The 24,604-nt window shown below is 33.6% G+C and overlaps 1 protein-coding gene across 2 annotated transcripts in view; it reads left to right on the forward strand.

Moving 5' to 3' along the window:
* The first annotated feature begins 12,516 nt into the window (after window positions 1-12,516).
* immp2l (inner mitochondrial membrane peptidase subunit 2) overlaps window positions 12,517-24,604 on the forward strand; it is a 129,167-nt gene continuing 117,079 nt past the window's right edge. Inside the window, exons 1-2 of one of the 2 annotated variants that reach the window (XM_051100248.1) lie at window positions 12,517-12,586; window positions 21,791-21,925. In XM_051100248.1, the coding sequence (XP_050956205.1) occupies window positions 21,794-21,925 (132 nt within the window). In that variant the 5' untranslated portion in view covers window positions 12,517-12,586; window positions 21,791-21,793. Of the gene's footprint in view, window positions 12,587-16,947; window positions 17,103-21,790; window positions 21,926-24,604 lie in introns of those variants that run through there. The other variant, XM_051100247.1, reaches the window with a different exon arrangement.

A 24,604-nucleotide genomic window follows, 5' to 3' on the forward strand; every position in this document is an offset into this window, starting at 1 on the left:
TTTGTCTATCTATCTATCTATCTATCTATCTATCTATCTATCTATCTATCTATCTATCTATCTATCATCTATCTATCTAGCTATCTATTTATCATCTGTCTGTCTGTCTGTCTGTTTCTGTCTGTCTATGTATCCATCCATCCATTCGTCCATCTACCAGTTTGTCTATCTATCTATCTACCTATCTATCTATCTATCTACCTATCTATCTATCTATCTATCTATCTATCTATCTATCTATCTATCTATCTGTTTCTACCAGTTTGTCTATCTGTCTGTATGACTATCTATCCATCCGTCCATCCATCCGTCTACCAGTTTGTCTATCTATCTATCTATCTACCTATCTATCTATCTATCTATCTATCTATCTATCTGTTTCTACCAGTTTGTCTATCTGTCTGTATGACCATCCATCCATCCGTCCATCCATCCGTCTACCAGTTTGTCTATCTATCTATCTACCTATCTATCTATCTATCTATCTATCTATCTATCTATCTATCTATCTATCTATCTGTTTCTACCAGTTTGTCTATCTGTCTGTATGACTATCTATCCATCCATCCATCTGTCTACCATCATCTGTCTGTCTATCTATCTATCTATCTATCTATCTATCTATCTATCTATCTATCTGTGTGTCTGTTTTTGACTGTCTGTCTGTCTGATTATGTATCTATCCATCCATCCATCCATCTGTCTATCTACCAGTTTGTCTATCTGTTTGTATGACTATCTGTCAGTCCATCCGTCCGTCCGTCCATCCATCCATCCATCCATCCGTCTACCAGTTTGTCTGTCTGTCTGTTTATCTATCTATCTGTTTATCTATCTGTTTCTACCAGTTTGTCTATCTGTCTGTATGACTATCTATCCATCCATCCATCCGTCTACCATCATCTATCTATCTATCTATCTATCTATCTATCTATCTATCTATCTATCTGTCTATTTATCTGTTTCTACCAGTTTGTCTATCTGTCTGTATGACTATCTATCCATCCATCCATCTGTCTACCATCATCTGTCTATCTATCTATCTATCTATCTATCTGTCTATTTATCTGTTTCTACCAGTTTGTCTATCTGTCTGTATGACTATCTGTCAGTCCATCCATCCATCCGTCTACCAGTTTGTCTGTCTGTCTGTCTGTCTATCTATCGATCTATCTATCTGTTTCTACCAGTTTGTCTATCTGTCTGTATGACTCTCTGTCCGTCCATCCATCCGTCTATCCATCCATCCATCCATCCGTCTACCAGTTTGTCTGTCTGTCTGTCTGTCTCTCTCTCTCTCTCTCTCTCTATCTATCTATCTATCTATCTATCTTAAGTCCTAGATCTTAAGTCTCTCAATCTCTAAATGTCTCACTCTCTCTGTGCAGGTCTTTTCATTTTTTTGATGTTGCTAATATCTTGGGCACCAAGATGATGAAATTATTTCTATTTTTAAAATATCAGTTTTGTGGTGTTCATGTTGTTTGTGTTGTGTTGTAGAGCCTGTGGGTTGAGCAGATAGCACTGACCCTCGCTCAGAGTCTACCTGGCATCTCTCGCTGGTTTGAAGTTTAGAAAAGGGAACTGGTGAGTCATTTTAATAAGACAGTTGTAGACTGCAGCTTTTGATAAATCATGAACACTGTTTATCACGTACAAGACAAGGTTTTTCCAAGCGCTTCGCCACTGTTGTGAATTTAAAGTAACTGCCCCCAAGACTGCACATCCACCATCAAAACAATCATATGAACATAAACAGAGGCATCATAACCTCAGTGTGCTTTCAATACAGGTGGAGATGAGTCCCTTGGAGAACGCCAGTGAGGTGATTGAAAATAAGACGCTGATCGCCCAGTGTCAGATGAGGCAGATGCTGAACATCAAGCCTCTCACCATGTGCCTGAATGGAGTCATCGATGCCGCTGTCAATGGAGGACTGGCTCGATACCAGGAGGTACGGGACTGGATGGAGAGCAGGGTCAATCTGCTTCTGGTAGATTAGAGGTGGACTTTGAGTTGCTTGTTATTTCACTTAAAATGGAGAGTACTGCAAAAATAATGGGGAAAAATTGGAGTGGGAAAATGTGCAAAGCTGATAAAGACCTACAGTATTCACACTGTCTCAATATTCAAGCATATATTCAATAGTTTGTATATATATTCAAGCAGTTTGTAGAGTTTCAACATTCAAGAACTATAGCTAATGTAAAATGTAGGGAATCTGATTTTTATTTCCACTAAAATAAGTAATTTTAAGTTAATATTTTAGGCAACTGGTTAGTTCACATTAGTAGCAATTCTGCTGTTAGTTACTCCCCAATATTAACTGAATACAATTGCAAAATATTATTTTGTGTTCCATCACAATCACCAGATAGTTTTTACATTGACATATATCAAAAACAAATGCATCCTCTGAGTTTTGATGTCATTTCTAAAATAAAATATGGCGTTTTATGACATGAGGCTATCAAAAAATTAAAATCTTTGAACTGTTGTGATTGAAATGTTTTGACTTTGTAGTTGTCTCATAGCCTTGACAACATAAATTCTCTGTAAAGTGATTTAATGGTCTGAGTGCACTGACTCCAGTTTCACCTTCTTCCTTTTAGCAAGATGAAAGACCGGTTTCTAGCTGTTGTTTTCAGCAAAACCCTCAAAAGAGCATTCGCTAGATGTTTAATGACTAGCCCACATCCTCACACTTCATAGGACCCTTTGCTGCGTGTATCTCTGACAGTTGCCAAGCAACAGCATGTTGAGCACTGGCCTTTTGTGAGCGTGAGCTTCAGCTAACTCTATTAAAGGGAAGAGCTAACTGCAGGGGTCCTCCTGAATCCCAGCATGCACCTCACTGCACAGATGATGAGTTTACCACAGAGTACAGGGCTCCAGGTCTAGTCACCGGGCTATGAAAGCTGAATCAAAATGTCATTTACATATGACAATTAGCATGATAGATTAAACAAGAGTCGTGGAAATGTTCACCCAGTATCTTTGTAATGTTGCATCATAGTTTCTAAGAAATGAGTAGGAGTGCAGGGTAGTTTACAACAATGAAATGGCTGTGAGACATGCACTGAATTTCAGACTGTGTGAGTTTATTTATTAACTAGTCTTTTCTTAAAAATTCGTTTGAATACAAATGATTGATGCATCTCTTTATGTACTTCCTCACGTAGGCATTATTTGCAAAAGACTACATCACAAATCATCCAGAGGATGGAGAGAAAATGACTCATCTTAGGGAACTGATGTTTGAACAAGTAACAAAAACAACAATTATTTGGGTCAGTGATGTGACACTGTTTATTTATTTAAAAATGTATTTATTAAAAATAAATTTATTTATTAAAAAATCTTATTCATACAATGACTTTAATACACCTGATGATAAGTTTCTAAGTTATAATGATTTTTATGTATTACCAATTTGTTACATTGGTTAAAAAACTTATACTTTAAAAAACATGTATTTAAAAACTTAAATAAATAATAAATAAATAAACAATGCTATTACTTTTAATTTGATGATTGCCTTTAAAGCTATTAAATGTAACAAAAATATGGAAAATTATATAGAAAGTTTTATTTTAATAAAAATGAAGCCAACATTCATACAGAAACTAATTTTCAAAGATAAGATATCTTCAGTTTTTTTAAATTATTAAAAATATATATATATATATATATATATATACATATAGCCAGGTGAGTTTTAATTAGGGTTGGAGCTGAACTCTACAGGGCAGCGGCTCTCCAAGACCGGAGTTCGCCACCCCTGTTATATATATATATATATATATATATATATATATATATATATATTTATATATATATATAAATGAAGAGTTCATTTACAAAAAAGATAATTCAGTTTTCAAAAATTTTCAAAAATTATGTTTTTTATTCTGCATTCCAAGTAATATCTATCAAACTGCATTTGGGTAGTTTTGATTAAATGATAATAACTAAAAAAAAATACAGCTAACTAACATAATAAAACACAATAAAAACATGAGAACACAATTAAAAACATTGTCTGTTTTTGCAAATGAACTCTTTTTGACCTTTTTGACCTTTTGACTTTTTGCAGGCCCATTTTCTGGAGTTTGGTTTAGCCAATGCACGAGAAGTTCGTCCCACAGGATATGAGGCCGTTACATAAAAAGCTTGTCGACCAGTTTCACGTAATGCGCTCCAGTCCGAGGATTCAAGTACCTTTTTACTTTTGTGCATACAGATACATATTCACAAGTCTTAACATGGAATTGTGTACATTTTTTGATGTTAAAATGCATATCCCTTAACTTAATTTGCAACTATAAGGTTCAGTCACTCCAAGGGTGATAATGATAACTATAACATTTTATTTAATCTACACCACTATAATGCCACAAAAACAACCATAACATTGGAATCACTTTTAGAGCGATTTTTCAGCTGATGAACCATAAAATCATTGACAGAAAAAGTTTGAAAAGTTTTTTCAAAAAAATTTTGCAGTTCCACTAGATAGATCACACGTGACCTTTAAATGACTGTGTTGATTGTAACTGATTCTATAACAGCTGAAACATTTTGGTTTAGCCACATAAATTTCCTGCTTATGTGCGAGTTAGTCCTCTGCATTTTGCAAATGGCAGCCCACGCCCGTGCACATGCAGGACCCCTGTACCTGATGCCATCAGCCCAGAAGGAGGCCAAACCATGACACAGGTTTGTTTTATCTCAATGTCATCACCGGCCAATCAGAGAGCTTGGAAGAGGTCTTCAACATGCAAGTGAGAAAAAGATACTCTCAGTGAACTAAAAAGCTACTGAAAGGTAACACAACTAACTTTCAGATTGACTTTTATTTATTTAGTATGAATTTATCTGTTCAATGCTGTCACCTTAACGTTTAAATAAAAAAGTGCAAATCTAATTTTTTTTTGTGCCAGCAAATGCAGCTAAATTATATCACTGGTGACATTCAGTGGTTTTATTGTTTATAATTATTTTAATCATTATATGTAATTTAAATAATTAGATTATACTGTAAGTCTGTTTACAAGCATCACCACCTCAGGTGTCCATTATTTTCTAATAATTCAACGGCCGTCGTCAATTATTCCTTACATATATAATGTTTTTTGATATAATGAAAAAAATTGCTATTGATATTATCATTTATATTATCTTACTTCATAAAAGAACAGAAAAAAAACCCAAATAAAATCACATTTCATATCTCTTGTCTTTTTCTACCCCAGTCTGTTTACTTCAAGTCTCAGCTCAAATCATTCTCTGCTCACACAATGTGAACAGCTCTGCTCACTCCAGCAATAGAGGTGAGTGAATTCAATAGACTATAAGCATTCCGGCACTCGAAAGCAAGCAGTTCTTACAAGTCCCCGCAACATAATTGGCATCATTTTGCCGCATTGCCTCATTTCCTCTGTTATTTCGTATCTTTTCAACACTACGTGCCTTTATTCCTCTTCATTAGCTTCTCCACTGCCGTTTGACAAGCACAAGCATTCCAGAGAGAACGCCTGCCTCTCTCCGCGGGACAGACTGCAGCAGAGTTTTCCCCAGCCCGCTGGACCCCACACAGGTTAGAGTGGTTCCACCATCACTGTTTAACAGCTACATGTCAAACTGAATATTCAGTGGGAAATAATGTAGGGTGGGGCTTCATTTTTTAAATCTGTGATTGTTCAAATTTTAGTTTCACTGACATTAGGGGTCGCACTTGGGAGCCCCAATCACCTCTGACCATTACAAGAAATTGCCAATGACTATTGGAGAGTGAAATTTGTATGCCAAGCCGCTCCTCATACATACGTGTATATAAGATGCCGGCCTGCATCCACTCATTCACATTTTTCTGACTGCTTTTATCGCATGACAGAAATGATAAGATCTACGGTTTGCAGTAGATTCATAGCTGTGTCCATTAAGCGGTTAAGCTGTGTGTTCGCCATCACCTTAGTATACCAGACACACGAAAGAAAGAGAGTCGCCCCCTTATAGGCAGTGGAACACGGCACCAAGACACAAGGCATCTACAGGGCTGCAGGCTGGGTGACATCTAATACCTTTGCGAGATTTTGTAATCTTTGGGTTGAGCCAGTTTCCTTTGTGTGTTGGATATGAACAGGTAATTTGCAGGAGGAATGACTCACTTTTGGCATCATCCCTCTAGTTAGGATACATGCTCCTTACCTTTTTCCCCTAAGGTCCCTGTCTGGTGAATCCTGGTTGATTCCTCCTCCACCAGTGGCATTCAGAAATGAGCCCAAAGTATACTTCAATTTTTACATGTTTGGGAGGGACAACATACAGTAAGCATGACATGAATTTCGTCATTAGAAAAGTACATGTGTACTGAATGCACGCCACTTGATTTTTTTTAACCACACATACTTTGTATGCGCAGGTCGCATGCGCATTGAAGTTATTTTGCAGTAATCAGTTGTTCCACAAGGTGGCAACACTGTCCCGGGCTGTTGTTTCACAGTAGAAAATGAAACTAAAGAGACATAACAACAACAAAATCCTCTCACAGTTTTGCATAGGACCCCCAGAAGTCTAGGATCCACACTGCTCACATTGACAAGTGCTTGTGAACAAGAGGGTGTGAGACAGCTCAGCTCTGGTTTAAAAAGTTCAAAATTAGTTGTTATCGGTCATAACTTTGGGCATAAAATATACTTTGGGCTTTAGTGGAGGAGTCTGTTGCCAGTTCCAGTACTTGTGTTGCATACCATTAGTCACCCCCTATACTGGACTAGGTGCCCATACATGAGATTAACATAAAAAAAAGAAATATTTTAAAATGCAATTTGATGCAAAGTTGAATTTTCAGCATCATGACTCCCATTTTCAGTGTCACATGATATTTTAGATATCAGCATAATATGCTGATTTCTTATTATTATCATCATGGAAAGCAGGTGCTACTTAATATTTTTTTTGTGATACTTTTTTTAAAAATTTGAAATAGAAATCTTTGGCATGCCTGATCAATTTAATGTGCCCCAAACATTTGGTATCAGGACATCATTAAAAAAAAAACTGGTCCTTGGCTGGTCTTAAACTTTCGAAAATAAAACCTCAGATGAACAACAACACATGACAAATTGCACCGTGACATTATTTACTAAACAAAATAAAGCCAAAATGGAAAAGCCATGTGTGACAAAATTAGGACACCCTTACTGTTAACATAGGAATTAAGAGGGTAAATAACAGTCAAGCAGTGCTAATCAAATACCTTTGATTTACTGATCACCAGCAAGTCTGAGCGCCTCTATAAAAGCATAAGCTTTGGCAGTTTGCTGGTCTGGAGCCTTCAGGTGTGTGTTAACACAATGCCAAGGAGGTAAGACATAAGCAGTCATCTTAGAGAAGCAGTTGTGTATGGCCATTTCCAAACAATTTGAAGTTTATTCACAAGTGGAAGACATTTAAAACAGACACCTCTCCTTCCAGGAGTGGACATCCCAGAAAATTCACCCCAAGATCAGACCGTGTAAATCTAAGAGAAATGGCTGACAACCCAAGAACTACACCTCAGACTCTACAGGCCTCAGGTAACATGTTAAATGATAAAGTTCATGACAATACCATTAGAAAAATATGGGACAAAAATAGCATGTTTGGAAGGCTTGGCAGAAGAAAGCCTTTTCTATCCAAAAAACATTGCAGCACAGTTTAGGTCTGCAAAGTTGCATCTTAACAAAACACAAGTCTTCTAGAATAATGTCTTTGAACAGACGAGACCAAAGTGGAGATGTTTGGCCATAATGCACAGTGCCAAGTTTGGTGAAAACCTAAAGAGCATATCAGCACAAACGCCTCATACCAAAAAAACAAGCATGCTGGAGGAGGGATGATCATTTTGGGCTTGTTTTGTAGCCACCGGACCTGGGCACCTCACAGTCATTGAGTTATTCATGAACTCCTCTGTATTTCAAAGTATTCTAGAGTCAAATGCGAGGGCATCTGTCGGACGTCTAAAGTAGGGCCAAAACTGGGTCATGCAACAGGACGATGATCCTAAGCACACCAGCAAATCTTCAACAGAATGGCTGAAAAGAAAAGAATCAAGGTGTTGCAATAGCCCAGTCCAAGTCCAGAGCTCATGTTGACTCAAATGCTGTGGTGAGAGCTGTGCATAAGCAAATGCCCACAAACCTCAATAAACTGGAGCAACATTGAAAAGAAGAGTGGTCCAAATTTCTCCAGAACGATGTGCGAGACTGATAAAGTCACACAGAAAATGAACGCTTCAAGTTATTGCTGCTAAAAGTGGATCTACAGGTAATTGACTCATAGGGTGTCCTAACTTTGTCACACATGGCCTTTCCCTCTTGGCTGTATTTTTCTGTGATGATTTTCATGTTATGATGTTTATCTGAGGATTAATTTTCCAAATTTTAAGACCTGCCAAGGACCAGATAATTTTTTATTATGTCCTGATACAGAAAACCATGAAATTCAATAGCGTGTCCTAACTTTTTCACGACTATATATATAATTTGAATAAAATAATTTAAACTATGAATATTAAGTGTTCACCATGAATTAAATAAAAACAATTCTTGCACTGATTATTCTGTGACACTGATTAATAAAATGTCCATGTCGCCTTAAATGTTTATCTCACAGTGTTCAGTAAACGTCCATCGAGAAAGACAGTTCACATTGACTGAGATTTCTACCTTTTATATTTTTTGCAGAAGGTGATTCCGTTCCAAATACCAGTGGATTCAGCATTACCACGCTGTGAACCCAATCTCCCCACACCTGAGACACTGACGCACTGCAGCTTTCTGCTGTCAGATAACACCCGTTACACTTGAATCAGTTATGTACAGCTCAATGACACATCCTTTTGTTCTCGTATGTGTGTGTGTGTGTTACTGTCTCCCATGCCAACCGCCCATTCCCCTCAGAAGGTGACTAGTTTATGCTTAAATCACTCCGTGGTAATAGTTTGTGATAAGTTGATGGGAGCCTGGTGCAAAGATGCACACAATATTAACTTCGTTGTCGGTCAGAGTAGTTAGGAAAGCTTAACTGAGGTCAGCATGACCGCTAGTGCTTAACAATGTGCTTCTTAAACCATGTGCAGAGGCGTAGATCTAGACTGCATGGGGCATGAGCAGTGCAAAGCAATGTAACCATTGTAGTTTGCAGAGAGTGATAGAAACAAACATCATCTAGTTCTGAGATGACTTTTCCCAGCAGCCTGATCCCAGCCTGATCAGGTTGTGTTGCTGCATTCACTTCCAAACAATATTGGCTAGATCGAATCTGTTTTTCGTTTTCCTTTAAATGTTAAATCTGACAGAACTTTTCGCATTACAGTCAGAAATTCAATTTGGGATCTTATTTGGACTCTAGGTTGTATATGATAAACAAAACATTTAGGAAATGCTGTATGGAATTGATGTTTATCCATATTGTTTTAGTATTTGTTTTCTTCTAAATTGTATTTTTGTTACATCACTTTTTCATTTTTAAAAAAAGTGTTTTTTTTTACCATTCATCTCCAGTCATGTCTGTATTTCTCCTGTCCTGTTCTCTCCTTTCACCCTCCTTTTTATGGATTATACTCTTTCTGTTCAATTTTTTGTACTTTATATCATACGATGGGATGAGAGTATTCCATATAGCCTGTGCTACAGATTTGTAAGAAAGGTGTTTATATGAAAATGTAACCAGTTTGTAACTTTTTTGCAACTAAAGTTTTTATTTGTAGATGTTGAATATTAACCATTAATGAAGGTAAATTGATGTAAACTGTGAGTTTTTATATGTTATGGGATCTCTTGAGATCCAACACAAAGACTGCAAGCAACCTTTTACCACGTTTACTATGTTTAAACATTTACCACAGCTTCTTTAACTTTTATTTTATTATTGTTAACTAGCATTTTGATGTAAACTTCAATGTTAGACGTTTCAATGAGCTTTAAAGGACCAAAATGTATATCTGACACACATTAGTTACATTAAAAACAGTATTCTCATTATTTGGGACATATTACCATAGTAATACTATGTTTGGAGATGCCATATTTAATATTTGAAGAGTTTATTTGCAAAAACAGTTAGTTAGTTTTTTTTTTTTTTATGAAAGAAATTTTTTATAAAGAACAATTATGTTTTTCTTTATGTTATCATGTTTTTATTGTGTTTAATTTAGGGCTGTCAAACAATTAATTATAATTAATAACGATTAATTATGATTAATCGCATACAAAATAAAAGTTTGAGTTTGCCTAATATATGTGTGTGTACTGTGTGTAATTATTATGTATATATAAATATACACAAATTAATGCATATATTTAAGAGAAATATATTATCTATGTACAAAATATTTTTCTTTATATATAATATAAATTATCTAAAAATCAAAATTAATACATATACTTGTAAATATTTCCTAAATATATACACAAATGTGTTTGTGTTTAATTACACACAGTACACACACATATATTAGACAGCCCTAATTAAAAAAATAAATAAATAAAAAGAAAAAGAAATTTTTTATATATATATATATATATATAGATAGATAGATAGATAGATAGATATGTATATAATAATTAATTAATTTATTTATTTATTTTTACTTTATATCAAAATAACCCAACTGCAGTTTGATTGAGATTAATTGGAATGCACAATAAAAAAAAACATGATTTTTGAACATTTTTACAAATCTGTTTTTGCAAATGAACTCTTCATTTATAAACAAGGCTATGCAGAGATTCATAGTCTATATAAGACATGTAATGCGTTTTCACGTTACTGATATTTTTAAATATATTAATTATTAGTAATATAATGATTTTTTTTTTTTTTTTTTTTTTTTTTTTTCTTTTTTTTCCGGCCTGTCAGTAACACAGATAACACATAACAGTGTGTATGTGTAGCTATGCTATCATCATTCACAGCCTTTTTTTTTTATGTAATTAATTAATTAATTAATTAATTAATTACATTTTATATACCTTTTTATTTAACCATACTATGACAGACAAGACCGGGGGACAGAGAAAACGGGAGAGAGAATAAAAAAAAAAAAAAAATTGGGGGAGAAAGTCAACAGAAGAGGGGGAGAGACAGAGAAAAAAAAGAGAAAGGTCTAAGACTCCTAAATAGATATTTTACCACATTTTTGTGTTAGAAAATATATAGAAAAAAAGGAATAGATTAATATATGTTAAGAGTGCCACTTAAAAAAATCTACATCATAACATGAGTTCTAACCTTTGTCACAAAAGACTTTCTTCATTGCCTTTTTCCCATCACGTTTTAGAAATCATAAGAAATTACATATCAGCTCAAAACTTAAAATCTCAAAATTCATCCTTTGAAAGGCATTTTAAAATCAGACATTGGATTACCACGGAAAATGTACATCAAAATCATATTACAAACTGTTTTCATTCATGAATCATAAAGATTTAAGTCTGGTAGTGCATTTTTATGTCTGTGTTCAAAAATTGGAGTGACATTTAAAGAGTTAATTACTTTATACACACATTTTATGCAACATTTTAAATATTAGCTTATTGTATAAATATACACAAATTAATGCATACTTGTAAATATTTCCTAAATATATACATGAATGTGTTTGTATTTAATTACACACAGTACACACATATATATGTATATTAGGCAAACTCAAACTTTTATTTTGTATGCGATTAATGGTTTGACAGCCCTAGATTAAAAAAATAAATAAATAAATAATAATAATTATATATATATATATATATATATATAATTATTATTTTTTTTTTACTTTATATCAAAATAACCCAACTGCAGTTTGATTGAGATTAACTGGTATGCACAATAAAAAAAACATGATTTTTGAACATTTTTAAAAATCTGTTTTTGCAAATGAACTCTTCATTTATAAACGAGGCTATGCAGAGATTCATAGTCTATATAAGACATGTAATGCTTTTTCACGTTACTGATATTTTTAAATATATTAATTATTAGTAATATAATGATTATGAATATATTTTAAAAAATTACACGATCAGACATTTACCTCAGCCTAATTTTTCATAAAAATTATATGAATGCAGTAACGTATAGTATTTTTGTATTTTTTTTTCTGTCCTGAAAATATTTCAAATTTCTACATCAAATATAATTTCTTTCGTATCTCACATTCCTTTTTTTTTTTTTTTTTTAAATCTTAAATATTACAATTATTAATTATAATATTTCAGTTTTATATGCAGGCTATGTATGTGTGTAATTACACATTTTATTTTACATTTACATTTTTTATTATTATTTGTAAAACTGAATTATTTATTTATTTAAATACTTTATACACACATTTTATGCAACATTTTAAATATTTCCTTATTGTACTATTATATGTACAGTGAAAATAATTTTTACATTTTTATATTCTAGTCTGAACATATGTGTATACTAGTCGGCTCAAGCTAATAATATGAATGAAGCGGGAAGGCTTTAGGACCCGGAAGCAGAGAGCGTGGTGTCGTACTGAACGGAGCGACGTACAACACATACATAAAGACGTTAGGTGAGTGTATTGACACACGTCTGATATCATTGTTACTCGGCATTCAGACCGTATTACAGCTGTAGGGTTTGTGCTTCATTTTTACTTATGTATTATAGTTGAATCCATCTATTATGAAGTTCATCACACACCCACTGTTTGCCCTTGTTTATAGCAGTAGCGGCATGACCTGTCAATCCAGCGTGGTCGCCATAAACGCTAAACTACAGGAGGATTTACTGATGTAATTTGAATTAGTGACGCAGTTTTCAACTTAGTACACAAAATGAAACAAGAGACGTAAGAAAAAGACGAAGACGTGGTACATTTGCTAATGCAGCCGATCTGTTAGAGCTCAGGCTGTGTCTCAAAAGTTTGTGTACGGAGAATACCTGAACTACTACAAAGAGTAGTACACTACACAGAATACTATATCCTACAATGTAGTACACTTTACTTGACCTTCCAGCTGTTACATACCAGCTGTTTATCAGCCATAATTTTAAACATTTAATTTATACAGTTGTAAGTCAAGACATTTTTACACAAATAAAATTAAAAATGGGAAATAATAGTTTGTATGTGTGTAAGGTTAACTTAACAGCACTTTGTACTGGATTTAACATAGAATATAAAAAGGTCATATAAAGGTAATACAGTATAAAATCATTCGAAACATTGTAAACGTACATACACTTTATTTTAAAAAGTAGTAGAACTGACTATAGACATTTAAACAGGCCTGTGATGGCCAAAAATGTTGATTGTTGTTCAAAATGTGTTTATGTCTACTAGGTAGGCAGCTCATATTTTGAGACACAGCCATTGCTTGTTTGGCGCCCATCACAGTCACTCATTTCAGGGTAAAGATCAGTATCTTTTAATTTTTGCCATATAGTTTTCATATATAGGTATGTGAAGACACTGATATGAAAAGAGGTCATACTCCCATATGAGTGCTGGATTTAGTTTCTAGGTTAATTATTTAACGAAGTTGCCCTTGTGAAGCTGCCCTTATGAATAAGGTTATTTCTAATTTCTAATCGGTATCTCGTGGAAATGTCACTTCATAGGCTTTGCAGGATAAAATGGTTGTTTCTATGAAAGGAATTCAAGGAAATTTAGTATGTATTAGGTATATCAGATCATATATTATACATGCATATTAAACATATTAAAATCTAATAATTTATATCATTTAATAGAATGTTTTATTTTTTGAAAGACAAAAAAGACGCACAATATGAATTTCTTTACAAATTGAAAAATTAATTGAAAATTATTAATAAGACTACAGAAAATGTCTAATTTCAACCCCATTTTAATGGATTGTACATTTTCTGTTAAATTATTGGAACTTGTCAAGTCATACAATGGAAAATATTCCATACAGCCTGTCATTGAGATTTTGTACAAAAAATGTTATATGAAAATATTTTAAATTTGTACATATATGTACAAATAATATAATTTTAAAATATAAACTGCTGCACTATGTATACATTCTTTGCTAAATGAAAATAGGAATAAAATATGTATAAATTATATATTTTAATTATTATTTTTTGATTATATTTTATTTTTTTAATTAAAATATTTAAAATTCATTTCATTTAAATGATTGAATAGAATTTTATTTTATATTTTTGTATTTATTTATTTTATTTTTTTCTATTTTACATTTTTTGCATTTATATTTATAATTTTATATTTTTGAAAAAACAAACAAAAAAACCCAAATCACACACACACATATATATAAACACACACTATATGAATTTCTTTACAAATCTAAAGTTAATTGAAAAATATTAATAAAACTAATAAAAATCTCTAATTTCAACCTTGTTTTTATAGATTATACATTTCTGTTAATTTTTGGATCTTGTACGGTTGTTTTACAATAGAAGATATTCCATACAGCCTGTCACAGAGATTTTTGCACAAAAGGTGTTATATGAAAATAGTTTTATTTTTTTATTTTTTTAATTAAAAAAATACTCAAATAGTCTAATTTTAAAATATAAACTGCTACACTATGTATACGTTTTTTTGCAAAATGAAATTATTAAATGTATTATATATATTATAATACATTTGTATAATATATTACATGTATAATATATATTTTAATTATTATTTAAAATTATATTTATTTTAAATTAAAATCTTTAAACATCATTTAATATAAACCATTTAATAGAATATTTTAGATTTTTGAAACAAAAAAAAATCACACACACAATATGAATTTTGCAAATTGAAAGTGAAAATCTCTAATTTCACTCTCATTTTAATGGATTATCCATTTTTTTGTTCAATTTTTTTTAACTTGTAAAGTTAGAAGATATTCCATAAAGCCTGTCATTGAGATTTTGAACAAATGGCGTTATATAAAATAGTTTTTTTTTTTTTTTTAATTTAAAATATGTACAAATAATCTAATGTAAACTGCTACACTGTGTATAATTATCTTTTGCAAAATGAAATGATAAAAATGTAAAAAATTTATATATATATATATATATATATATATATATTTATTTATTATTATTATTTAACATATATTTTATTTTAATTAAAATCTTTAAAAATCATTTAATATAAATCATTTAACAGAATATTTTATATTTTTGAAAGAAAAAAAAATCTCACACATACACACACATACGCACAATATGAATTCTTTTACAAATTGAAAGTGAAAAAAAATGGAAAATATTCCATATAGCCTGTCATTGAGATTTTGTACGTACACAATTTAAAATCAGTCAGTTGTGTGTGAACTTTTGACTTTTGCATATAAATAGTTTTAAAAAGTTTTACCATAGGATATTGTGAGTCAGCCTCATTCTTTTTTGTCTGCTCGTCTACAGCTGTCTGCAGCACATCATTAATCTCAGCGCTGCTGTGATGCAGACTAATGGTCAAGCATTCCAGCTGAAATCATACTTACAGGTGCAGACATTGAGATAATTTAATCAGATTCGGTCTGTCAGCGCCGTGTTGTGAAATGCGCTGTTAAAATAGGCCCATGCATCAAGGAAACCGAAAATTGCCTCGTCGAGAGTGGAAATCTGTCATTGCGGTTTCAAATTACCCCAAAGCAGAGAGTTCACTAAGCATTTTTGGACACATTTTGATGACTGGCGCAATTAAAATGGTTACGCTCAGGTATGCATAAACAAAGGTACCATGCTACGGTTTTATATTATGCAGGTGGCATATTTGACAGTATTACTCGCAGGATAAATGGGTTAGAAGTTATAAACGCGAAGCATATGATAAATCGATTCTGCTGGCATGAGACCACCGTGCTCCTTTCCGCAGCTGTGTGCAATGGTCACCTAATATTACCCAGACATTTGCTTTCAACTCTAAAAACACGTCTTTAATTGGACTCGGCTACAAAAAATCCATCTATGTTGCACACCTGCTGTGCCAACCTTGGTTTTATCGCTCACGGTTTTATTTCTGTCCGCAGCACGTGGAAAATAGTGGAAAATGTTCTCGACTCGGAATCTGAAAGCAGCCTTTGATGAAAAATGAACTCGGCGCTTTCTTTTGATCACCGCGCACCAGTCCTAGATTCTCCCATCTGCCCGTTTTTAAGAATAAACTATTAGATGCTCCACTTTACACACCTTTGAGATCCTCGTGGCATGTGCCAACCATATAGAGGGCGTGTGTAGCCTGAAGTAAAAATATAGGATTGTGGCTCAGTGGAGGGACAAGCAAAAATAGAAGACTTTGGGGAAAAGAGGCCGTTGTGTGTTGTGTGGCACCAGCATGATTGGCAATCTCTCACTGTATGTGCTGGTGAGGGATTATTGTTAGAGCAACCTGACAGCTGGCACTTGGCAGGTCTGCCCAGTACACCATGGATAATTTAGCCGCTCGTTGTCATAATAGTTCATTAGCCGCACTCTTGTGTGAGACGTAGCTCTTCAGCAACTAAACGAATGAATACTTAACACTGTACAAGAAGTTTCAGCGCAGGGTAAGACACATGAGAGGTGAATCTGCTAGACGAAGATGATGTGAAATGTAAATGTACCCTGTTTGCTTTCTTAAAGGGGTTATCGGATGCTAAGTTCACTTTTACATGTTGTTTGAACATTAATGTGTGTTGGCAGTGTATGTGCAAATATATCTATAGTGATAAAAATCCATGCAATGGTTTTTAATTAATCTGTAAAAATAATATTCCTTTTTTCAAATCGAGCAATTCTTAGATGCCTGTCGTTGTGGCGTCACACCCACAGAGGCCACTCCCACGATAGTTGATTGACATGAGCGTCTTACCTCAGATTAGCTGTAGCAGTCCAACCTCCATTGTTTCGATGCCGGAGCAGGGATGTAAGTTAGATATCTCCGATTGAGCGACTGAGGTGTTGTGTTGCTGGATGTAATAATGAATGTAGTGGTCGTCATTTACTCACGACATCTGAGCCGCTGAAGATGCAGTGAATTACGTTTGTTTGTGAAGGGAATGTTCACGCAAATCATTCGTGATCCAGCTTCACTTACAGCAGAAGTGAGTATAAGGGTTTTTTTATGAATCTTTGCGAATGCCTTTCCTAATAATGTGCTAGTTAGAAAGTTTAGCGGCTAAACGCGGCTAAAGTAAACAGGCTCATCACTCCACAGAGAGAAGAGAGGGGCGGGGCGAGCAGAGCTCATTTGCATTTAAAGCAGCCTCAACCAGAATGAGATGATTTTTGCAGAGCTGATTTTGGCAAGGTAAAAAGGGTGTTGTTTTACACAACCATTGAGAATTTATAACCAAAGTATATTATAGACTTTTATTAAGACCCTAAAGAATCATATCAACTTGTGGAAAATGGGCATCTGATGACTCCTTTAACCCCTTTTTACATGTTTGTGCTCTTATTATGTTTGATTTAGCACTTGCAAGGTCTTACAGAGGAAAAAAAATGGTTAATCAAAATTAAATACCCTCTGACATTTATATAAAGTACAATACAGAGTTTGTTTAAAGGAAATTAATATTTATTCAGCAGGATCAAAAGTGACAGTAAAAACATTTATTGTTACAAAAGGTTTTTACAAAAATATTAAGCGGCTTAAACTGTTCAACACTGATAATAAATGTTTCTTGAGCAGCAAATCCGCATATTAGATTTTTGAGGATCGTGTGACACTGAAGACTGGTGTAATGATGCTGAAAATTCAGCTTTGGATCACAGAAATAAATTACATTTTAAAACGTATTCAGATAGAACACAGTTATTTTAAATTGTAATAGTATTTGACAATATTATGGTTTTTACTGTATTTTTTAATCGAATAATCTTTCCAGAACTTTACAAAATTCGTATAGACTCCAAACTTTTGAATAGTAATACATACTTTAAAAGCTATTAAATTTCTATTTACATACACTGCCCTCCAAAAGTTTGGAAACGACCTAGAAAAGTGGGGTTTTTGGCAATATTGGTATGAATACTTTTCAATTTGTGATAATTTTGCACTGATAAGGGACAACACAAACTACAAAAACATATTTTATTACATAAACTGTTTATAGATAGAAAAAACATCAAAATATCCACGTTTAGCAGCTATTACAGCTCTGCATAATCTGGGTCTAAGTTCATTGTATTTTAAACTTAATTGGCAATCAATTGTTGAAGCTATTAGGGTGTGCTGACCCAAAAATATTTTAAAAACCTGGGCCAAGTTTAAACCAGTAACCAGGCATCACAGCTGACAAAGGGGCATGTCTGACTTTGACATATATATATTGGCATTATTATGTGATCAAAATGAAAATAATTATTGCTGATATCGTCCAAAACCAAACTTTGCCAGGGGTGTTTCCAAACTTTTGGAGGACAGTGTATAATAATATTTTTTATTTTTTAGTAATTAATAATACTATATAAGCAGTTCTGGGCATCTTTTATAATACTGACGATACTACACTCTGTGAAAGCCTGTTTCTGAATAATAAAAAAGGTGATGGCGACTGATAAATGAAGTCATAAGTGCATGATATAAATTCACAATTTTGAGTTATAAAGTCTAAATTGCAAGACATAAACTCTCAAATCTGATTATCTCTCATCATTACGAGCTTACATGTCCCAATTCTGACTTTTTTATTAGAATTGTGAGATCTAAACTCACAATTCCGAGTTACAACATCAGAATAGTGATATAAACACAATTAAAAGTCAGAATGAGGTCAGAATTGCGTGATATCAGTTTGCAACTACAAGATATAAAGTCTGAAATGCCAGAGATAAACTTGCAAATCTGACTTTTTTTTCTCAGAATTGCATGATATAAACTCACAATTGCGAGTTATAAAAGCAGAATTGGGAAATATAAACTCACAATTCAGAATTTTTTCTAAAGTCAGAATTGTGAGTTTATATCTTGCAATTCTGAGAAATAAAGTTGCAATTCTGAAAAATAAATCAGAATTGCATGACACAAACTCCTAATTCTGACTTTTTTCTCAAAATGAGATATAAACTCGCAATTGCAAGTAATAAAGTCAGATTTGCAAGATATAAACTCTCGATTCTGAGAAATAAAGTCAGAATTGAGATAAACCTGCAAATCTGACTTGATCGCAATGGGCAGTCTTTTTCCCCCTCAAAATTGGACTGTATAAGCCACAGCTGTGAGTTTATATCTCATAATTCTGAAAAAACGGTCAGAATTGCGAGATATAAATTTGCAATTGCAAGGAAAAAAGTCTGAATTTTGACTTTATCTTGCAGTTGTGACATTGTTTCTCGCAATTATGAGTTTGTCCTGCAATTCTGAGAAGAATGTCAGAATTTTGAGTTTATACAGTATCTCACAATTCTGACTTTATAGCTCGCAATTGCCGGTCTTGTTCCCCCTCAAAATTGGACTTTATAACTCATAATTGTGAATTTATATCTTACAATTCTGAGAAAAAAAGGTCAGAATTGCAAGAAAAAAGACAGTATTTTGACTTTTATCTCACAATTCTAACTTTATTTCTCACAATTCTGTCGTAGTAACCTTTTTTTTTATTTTTTATTTAGTGGCGGAAACGGGCTTTCATAACACTCTGATTAATTTTGCTTTAGAAATGTATTTTTTAGTCTGTATATAAACAGTCAGTGCTTAACACTACATTCTTGAGGGGAAAAAATAAATAAATAAATAAATAAAAAATAAATAAGTAAATATATATATATATATATACACACACACACACACACACACACACACATACACACACACTTGTGGGGAGTAACTAATTACATGTAATGGAATTACGTTATTTAATTACAAAATAACTGTAACTGTAATCTGTTACAGTTACTGAGAAAAATGTCAACAGTTACAAAGGGGGTTACATCTAAATATTTTCACACACATACAGATTTGATTGATTTCTTTCCGAAATGGCATTGACTGCTCTAAAATATGAGACACCAAAGTTTCAGGAGCTTAGGGCACAGAATTGGATATGTTCATTCGATAACTGTTTTCCTATTTGGGTGTATGTATGTGGTTTATTTTTTAAATTAACTGTTTTTTTCTCCCAAGACATCATTAGATGCCGGTGTTTCCTGTCATAGCGATGTGAAGATTTGATCTCAAAAACAGTATCATAGCTATTAAACTATATCTTGTTAAAATTAAATCATAATCTTATTCTAAGTGATGAAGTAAGTGATGAAGGATTTGGAAAGTCTGACAGATATCAGTGTCGAGTACTACTGTTAGTTTTTCCCTGCCTGCTTTAAATGTTTGAAAATGATTAACAGCAGAAAAATTTTGAAAAAATGAAAACATTTAAATTTAGAAAAGTAATCAAATGTAATCAGTTACGTTACTTAAAGTAACTGAAATAGTTACACTACTCATTACATTTTAAAAAGGGTAACTTGTAATCTGTAACCTAATACATTTCCAAATTAACGTGTGTGTGTGTGTACGTATATACGACGACACATTTTTTTGAATATGCTTTACGTCTCGTAGGACTTTGTGTAGCTAGTCAAACATGTCCTCCTCATACATCCTGCAATTTTATGTTTCAGCCACAGGTGTTGATAGACAACGTATTAATATTGTAATTTTGATTTACTTTTTTATGATTGCATATTTACTTTCTGTAATTGTGACTATCACAACGTGATTCTTTTATGCTTCATCCCGCAATTATTTTTTACTCTCCACACATTTTCACATGGGAATACGTCTCATTAGAAGTTAAGTGGTTTGCAAATGCTGTTTCATGCTAAATGTAAATAATCAGTGTTTGTATTATATTGATAGTGTTGTCTTGGGTAGCCAGCAGACGCAGCAGAGAGCCAGGAAGGTGTCTCTTTGCGACCACAAAAGAGATTTTTGTAATTTTCCCTGCTTGAGCCGTATCTGGCTCACAGCAGTGCAACTCTGACAAATCCTGCCCTGCATTATGATTCGCTCAGCACTTTTTTTTTCTACCCTACATCTCCCAGATCCTCCTCTAAGTTGTTGTAGTCTCTGATTTTTGAGCCTCTTGAATGCCCTCCCGCGAGCACATGGCTTCAAGACATTCTTCAAGTGCTTACCAGTAAGTCTGCAAAGTTGCTGCCGAAGACCTTGAGGGCTTTTTTGGGAAAATGGTACAGGCTGTTCCTCGTCTTTTGTTACTGTGGTAAAATGAACGAGAAGCATAATTGCATCCCGTGTACCTCCAAATCAAGCATCACACTAGCAATTAATGGTATTAGAGCAAGCGTGCTCTTGTCAGATTCAATTTCAATGCCTCAGTGGGTTTTTCTGCCCTAATGCATTGGGTGTACAGAGTTTTGTCATTGCGAATACAGCCCACAGATGGCCGCAGATAGGTGCAATTACTAAATCGGTTGCTTTATGAGTGTTTTCTTCTTTTTGACCTCTCTAGTCCCTTGCAATTTGATTCAAAACAAGATGGTTCATGATTAGAAGCACATAGTTAAGTATGGTTGTCTGGTCTACTTTAGATACTTTTGTTCTCTCTGTGAGTTTAGATCATTCAATATATCCTTGAAACGTCTTTTTTTCTGTAAAGAGACTGCTTCTCAATAGTTAAAACAACAAAAGCATCCATATTTTGTTAAATGTATGAATTATTTATTCTTAAGATGTTAGCAGACTCTGGAAAAAAAAGATGTTAAAATTGTCTGGCTCAACTATTTGAACAAGCCAAGGTCATTTTCTCTTTTCATTCTCTCTCTTCAGGCAATGGCGCAGACGGGCTTTGGGCGAAGATACTTCAAAGCTTTTGTTAGTGGCTTCTTTGTAGCTGTCCCTGTGACAGTGACTGTTTTGGACCGGCTTGCCTATGTGGCACGTGTGGAAGGTGCCTCGATGCAGGTGGGATGTCCTTTATCCTCTTTATCAAACCTGGTAATGTTGTTTTGAAAAGTCTGGTTTAGCCTAGTTTTGCTGAAAGTTAGCAAAGATGTGCATTTTTCTTGAAACAACCTACAAGGTAATTAAAGTTGGAGCTGTGACATAGTGGTTCATTCACATTTTAGGCACATTGAGCTGTGGTGTTCGTATGGGCTATGCAAGTTCAAGTCCAACATTTTTTTTGGTGCTCACTTTACTCTTTGTGTCACCACAGTAACTTTCTTTGCCCCTTTCACTGTTTCTGTGCAGTGTTGGGTGTAACTAGTTACTAAGTAATTAGTAATTTAATTATTTTTTCCTTGAAAAAATAAAGTAAGGGATTACTCCTATTTTTTCTGTAATGTAATTACAGTTATTTATGTAATTGAACTTAATACTGTGTATAGGCTGTAAAACATTTACATACAATACAGTAGTGGAGTTAACATCAAAATTTAAATTCTAACCTTAAAATGCATGCTTTTTATATAACCTTCTCACTTTAAAATCTTTGGTGATTTATTAAGAATACTGGTAACTATTTAGTGTCCAATTCTCACTATTAACTAGTTGGTTATTAGCATGAATATTACTGGCATATTGGCTGTTAAAAATTACTTAAAAATTACTTAACATATTAAAGGAGAAGTCCACTTCCAACAACAATTTACAGATAATTTACTCACCCCCTTGTCATCCAAGATGTTCATGTCTTTCTTTCTTCAGTTGTAAAGAAACTATGTTTGTTGAGGAAAACATTTCTGCCTTTTTCTCCATATAATGGACTGATATGGTGCCCCGATTTTGAAATTCCAAAATGCAGTTTAAATGCGGCTTCAAATGGTCTCCAATGTTGTAAATGATCGCAGCTGAGGAAGAAGGGTCTTGTCTAGTGAAACGATTGGTTATTTTCAATAAAAAAAATACAATTAAAATACTTTTTAATGTCAAACGCTCGTCTTGTCTTTCTCTGCCTGAACTCTGTGTATTCTGGTTCAAGACAGTTTCTCACTCATCTTCAAAAATCATTTCAAAATCATCCTACATTGCTGCAAAGAGTGCCAACCCAGTCTTTACAAAGTGAACATCACAACACCAATCAAACACCCTTAACAAAAAAGGTAAAACAGCGATATAGGATGATTTTGAAGTTGAGGGAGAACATGAGACGGGAGTTTTTTGACATACCCTTACTGTCATGAACCAGAAAAAAACAGTTCAGGCAGAGTAAGACAAGACGAGCGTCAAATAAAAAGTATATAAATTGTATTATTTTTATGAAAATAACCAATTGTTTCGCTAAATAAGACTCTTCTTCCTCAGCTGGGATCGTTTACAACCGCATTTGGGATCGTTTGAAGCCGCATTTAAACTGTATTTTGGAAGTTCAAACTCGGGGCACCATATCAGTCCATTATATGGAGAAAAATGCTGAAATGTTTTCCTCAAAAAACATAATATCTATACGACTGAAGGGTGATGACAAGGGTGTGAGTACATTATCTGTAAATTTGTGTTCTGGAAGTGGACTTTTAATGTCTTATTCTACAAGACCTTATTCTAAATCCTTTTTTACAGAAAAACTACCCAGCACCTGGGTAAAAAAAATTATTAAAAACAACCCGATAAAATGACTGAGCAGAACAACAATTTACAAATAATTTACTCACCCCCTTGTCATCCAAGATGTTCATATCTTCTTTCCTCAGTCGTAAAGAAATTATGTTTTTTGAGGAAAACATTTCAGCATTTTTCTCCATATAATGGACTGATATGGTGCCCCGATTTTGACCTTCCAAAATGCAGTTTAAATGTGGCTTTAAACAATCCCAAATGTGGTTGTAAACGATCCCAGCCGAGAAGGAAGGGTCTTATCTAGTATAACGATTGGTTATTTACATTAAAAAAATACAATTTAAATACTTTTTATTCCCAAACGCTCATTTCGCCTTGCAGTCCTTGAACTCTGTGTATTCTGGTTCAAGACAGTTATGGTATGTCGAAAAACTCAGACCGTATTTTCTCCCTCAACTTCAAAATCATTTCAAAATTTCCTACATCATTGCAGAAGTTCTGACCCAGTCTTTGCAAAGTGAACATGCAAAGATCATCAAACACCCTTGACAAAAAAGGTAAAACAGCGATATAGGGTGATTTTGTAGTTGAGGGAGAACATGAGATGGGAGTTTTTCAACATACACTAACTGTCATGAACCAGAAAAAAACAGTTCAGGCAGAGTAAGACAAGACGAGCATTTGGCATTAAAAAGTATATAAATTGTATTATTTTTTTTATTAAAATAACCGATTGTTACACTAGATAAGAAACTTCTTCCTCAACTGGGATCGTTTACAACCGCATTTGGGATCGTTTGAAGCCGCATTTAAACTGCATTTTGGAAGTTCAAACTCGGGCACCATATCAGTCCATTATATGGAGAAAAATGCTAAAATGTTTTCCTCAAAAAACATAATTTCTTTACAACTGAAGAAAGAAAGACATGAACATTGTCGATGACAAGGGGGTGAGTAAATTATTTGTAAATTGTTGTTCTGGAAGTGGACTTCTCCTTGAACCCAGCATTTGGGATAAAAAATAACTATTTTTTATAAAAAATAATCTATTTTTTAGAGAGTATGCAGGGTCAGAAAGCTCTCAGA

Source organism: Labeo rohita, chromosome 25, assembly GCF_022985175.1.
Source record: "Labeo rohita strain BAU-BD-2019 chromosome 25, IGBB_LRoh.1.0, whole genome shotgun sequence".
Classification (NCBI taxonomy): domain Eukaryota; kingdom Metazoa; phylum Chordata; class Actinopteri; order Cypriniformes; family Cyprinidae; genus Labeo; species Labeo rohita.